Below are 3,245 nucleotides of genomic sequence, written 5' to 3'. Positions count from 1 at the left end.
AAAGCAGCCCGAGTGGACGCAGATTTGCGGCGTGCTCGGTCAGTCTCTGCGCGTGGCCACCATCACTTCGCCATCGCCACGCTCGCGTCGGTCGTTGAGGAATGACGCGCGCGCACGTGTGCTTGTGCGCAGGGAGCCCCCGCTCGCTGGCTCATTCGTGTCGGCTGCTGATCCGAAGACGCTTGACCCTCAAGCGACTGAACAACGCCGAGATTATGAACTCGCCACTTTTCCCGCCTCGACTGCGAAGTTTCATCTTGTACCGCGAGCAGGACCTCCTCCAGGGAGAACAAGCGTGACGGCGTGACAGGAGATTGCCCTTCGTGCTTCCCACGTGTGTAGTGTGTGTGTGACGTGTACGGGGAGTGAAGGAGCGAGCGTGCCATGGAAACATTAAAAATGAGATATGGTGCTTCGTCACGTGGGTCTCTTTCTTTTAATCAAAACGCACAGATCGGTGCACTTGGAGGAGGTTGATTGTCATCTGGGGAACGCGGCTTACCCGTCAGCCGTTTGGAAAATGGCGGCCAAAGACGCCATCTTGATCGCCGTCAACTTTGATGGCCGCAAAGTGTTTCACTCTGTTCCGTTCTCAGTGACCATACAGAACTGACAGTTAAAGCTATATTGACTTTAATTGGCATAACTCTGGAAGCACATGTACGTTAACATCGGGGAGAACACGTCACTTCCTGTTCCCTCACCCAAAGCGGTCCCCCTAGCAACAACTCAAGCTAACAAGACTATTGTTACACAAAGAATTCAGAAGTTGGACGGAATCCGAAGCAAGGTGTGGAAAACGGGCACGGCGACATCATCGGCGTCTTTGTTCGCTGTCGCGTGCTGTCCGAAAATTGTGGAACACGGCGTATTTCCATCGTGAATCACTCCGAATCTCGCCTGTGTGGAGACGAAATTTGCCACATTTTGTGACTGTCCAAACCTAATTTATACTCCGGGTGGCGCCGCAGGAGCAGAAGTGAGCGGACTCGGCGTCAATTGGCTGAACAACGACGTCACTATTAAGACACTTTGTTTTCCTCAATGTGCTTCTCGCCTGCCATCCAGAGGCCATTCAAACTGACCGCGGGTCCCAATCACAAGGAACGCATCATGAGCGCGCACGCACGCACGCACACACACACACTACATCTCAGTCGACCGGTGCCACATTTGAAAAAGTGACTGTAGATGACAAAAGAATATTAAATGCCAATGTCGCAACTAAAGAGGTTCGGGTCACGGATCCACCGATCAATCCGGGATGCTTGTCATGCCGAAAACAAGAGGATGTGCTTCCGCATATTGCCACCAGAGGGCGCCACAGAAAACACGGGGGCAGCATCCGAGTTCAAGAGACACAAAGAAGTAGGAGGCGCAGCACTCGACTGTAAGGATCAACATTTATTTCCGGATACAATTTAGCATCTCTCTGCACACACTTTGGGCTGACCAACGTCATCAAAAAAACAAAACAGTCCAAAGCCCCGTTACATCTTTCCGCTCTCTACGTTTTGGTTCACTGTTATTCGTGTTGCATAAGAGCGCCCCCAGCATCTCTCTGCACACACTTTGGGCTGACCAACGTCGTCAAAAAAACAAAACAGTCCAAAGCCCCGTGACTCTCTACGTTTTGGTTCACTGTTATTTGTGTTGCATAAGAGCGCCACCGCGCGCCTGAGCGACCGATCGGACGCGAGAGGGCGGGCGGAGGAACGGCGCGGCAAATTCTGAACAGACCGTCAGTGGCCGCGAGCTTTTGAACGGTCACTGTGGAACTTTGCGGGGAAAACAAACAAAGCTTGTGCAAATGAACGCTTCAGTCACATCTTCCATGACAAAACTCATGAAAAAGTCGCATTTTGGTCTCGGTGAAGGAAAATCAGACGGGTTAGACTCTGCAGGCGGGAAAACATTGTAAGAAAAACCAACGCATACAAAAAAAAAAAAGTTGAAATGTCTTCACAATGGAGGAAGTGCGTTTGTTCTCAAGATGGCTGCCAAACTGTCACAATGGGAGCACAGGGCGGCGACTCGCACAGGAATGACAATAAATTAAAAATGCAAACGAGTCCAAATAAATACACGCAATATATGTACAGCTGGAGTCCACTCGGGGGAGAGTTTTTTTGTTTGGTTTTCAGTCGTCCCACTCGTCGTCCTCCTCAAAGTCTTCTTCCTCGTCATCGTCATCCTCGTCGTCTGAAAGCAGGCGACAATTATTTTTTTTTGGTTTGCTTGGGAGGAGGAAAACGATTGACTGTTTGGAAATGTCTGTGACGAAATGCGCAATATATATTGATTAATGCGAAATATAACTTGAATGAAATGCGAGTGTTTTCTGAAAAATCAATCTCGGGGTGGGGGGGTGAGGGTTTTTGGAAGGGGAGGGATCTTTGGCAAGTAAGACTTTTGGGGGAAATAACCAACTTGACGTAGGATATACGACTTGTGAATTTTGAAAAGCTACAACTGGTTTGAAAATCTCCAGCTTTTTGCAGCTATCGACGTCTTGCTTGGAAATAGACGGGCTAATTTCTGACGTGCAAGAAATTTGGGGAAATATTCCACTTTTTTGAGGGAATAAGACAGACTTTCAGACACTATTTTATGGTCCTATTTAAGATGCGACCATTTTTAGCGTGCGCGGCTATTTTTAGAAATATTCCAGGAATAGGCATCTTTTCCCAGAATAAGACAACTTTCAGAAACTATTTTATGGTCCTATTTAAGATTCGACCATTTCTAGCGTGCGCGGCAATTTTTTAGAAATATTCCAGGAATAGGCATCTTTTGGGGGGGAACTACATCCGATGGCCCCGAAATAACCTGCGCGAGGTTTTCCCGTATCGCCGCCGTCCACCGAGCGCGCCGCTTACCTGAAGAGTGGATGGCTTTGCTCCTCTTCTGCATGACTTCCATGAGGGCGCCCACGATGCCCGCGGTGGGCGCCGACGTTGGGGGGCCGGGCTCCTGATGATCCGACACCTGCGGACACCAAGGTGTTATCCAAGTTCGGCTGACAACATCGTCACGTGCGGGCGCTACCGTCTTGAGTTGGATGCCCTGTCGAATCTGGTCCAGCAGGGCGTCCCGGCCGCCGCCGCCGCCGACGGGCGGCTCCCTGTGGTTCTGCTCCACCTTCTTCAGCTGGGCGCCGCCCCGAATCTGCTCCAGGAGCGCCGACTTCCCGACAGGGAGCGGCGAACGGGGCGCGGCGTCCCGTACGCCGTCTGGCTCCGGCG

The 3,245-nt window shown here is 50.9% G+C and overlaps 2 protein-coding genes across 2 annotated transcripts in view; one reads left to right on the top strand and one right to left on the bottom strand.

Moving 5' to 3' along the window:
* Positions 1 to 608, top strand: part of asb15a (ankyrin repeat and SOCS box containing 15a) — a 3,358-nt gene extending 2,750 nt beyond the window's left edge. Inside the window, exons 7-8 of the mRNA XM_019881765.1 lie at positions 5 to 38; positions 100 to 608. Coding sequence (XP_019737324.1) covers positions 5 to 38; positions 100 to 299 — 234 coding nt within the window. The 3' untranslated portion in view covers positions 300 to 608. The remainder of the gene's footprint in view (positions 1 to 4; positions 39 to 99) is intronic.
* Positions 609 to 1,600: 992 nt separating this feature from the next.
* Positions 1,601 to 3,245, bottom strand: part of wasla (WASP like actin nucleation promoting factor a) — an 8,933-nt gene continuing 7,288 nt past the window's right edge. Inside the window, exons 10-12 of the mRNA XM_019881804.1 lie at positions 3,049 to 3,233; positions 2,880 to 2,988; positions 1,601 to 2,202 (exon numbers count right to left, since the gene is read on the bottom strand). Coding sequence (XP_019737363.1) covers positions 2,141 to 2,202; positions 2,880 to 2,988; positions 3,049 to 3,233 — 356 coding nt within the window. The 3' untranslated portion in view covers positions 1,601 to 2,140. The remainder of the gene's footprint in view (positions 2,203 to 2,879; positions 2,989 to 3,048; positions 3,234 to 3,245) is intronic.

This window comes from Hippocampus comes, unplaced genomic scaffold, assembly GCF_001891065.2.
Source record: "Hippocampus comes isolate QL1 unplaced genomic scaffold, H_comes_QL1_v1.1 scaffold299, whole genome shotgun sequence".
NCBI lineage: Eukaryota > Metazoa > Chordata > Actinopteri > Syngnathiformes > Syngnathidae > Hippocampus > Hippocampus comes.
The sequence above is the reverse complement of the archived record's forward strand: the minus strand, read 5'-3'. Positions and strand labels throughout refer to the sequence as shown.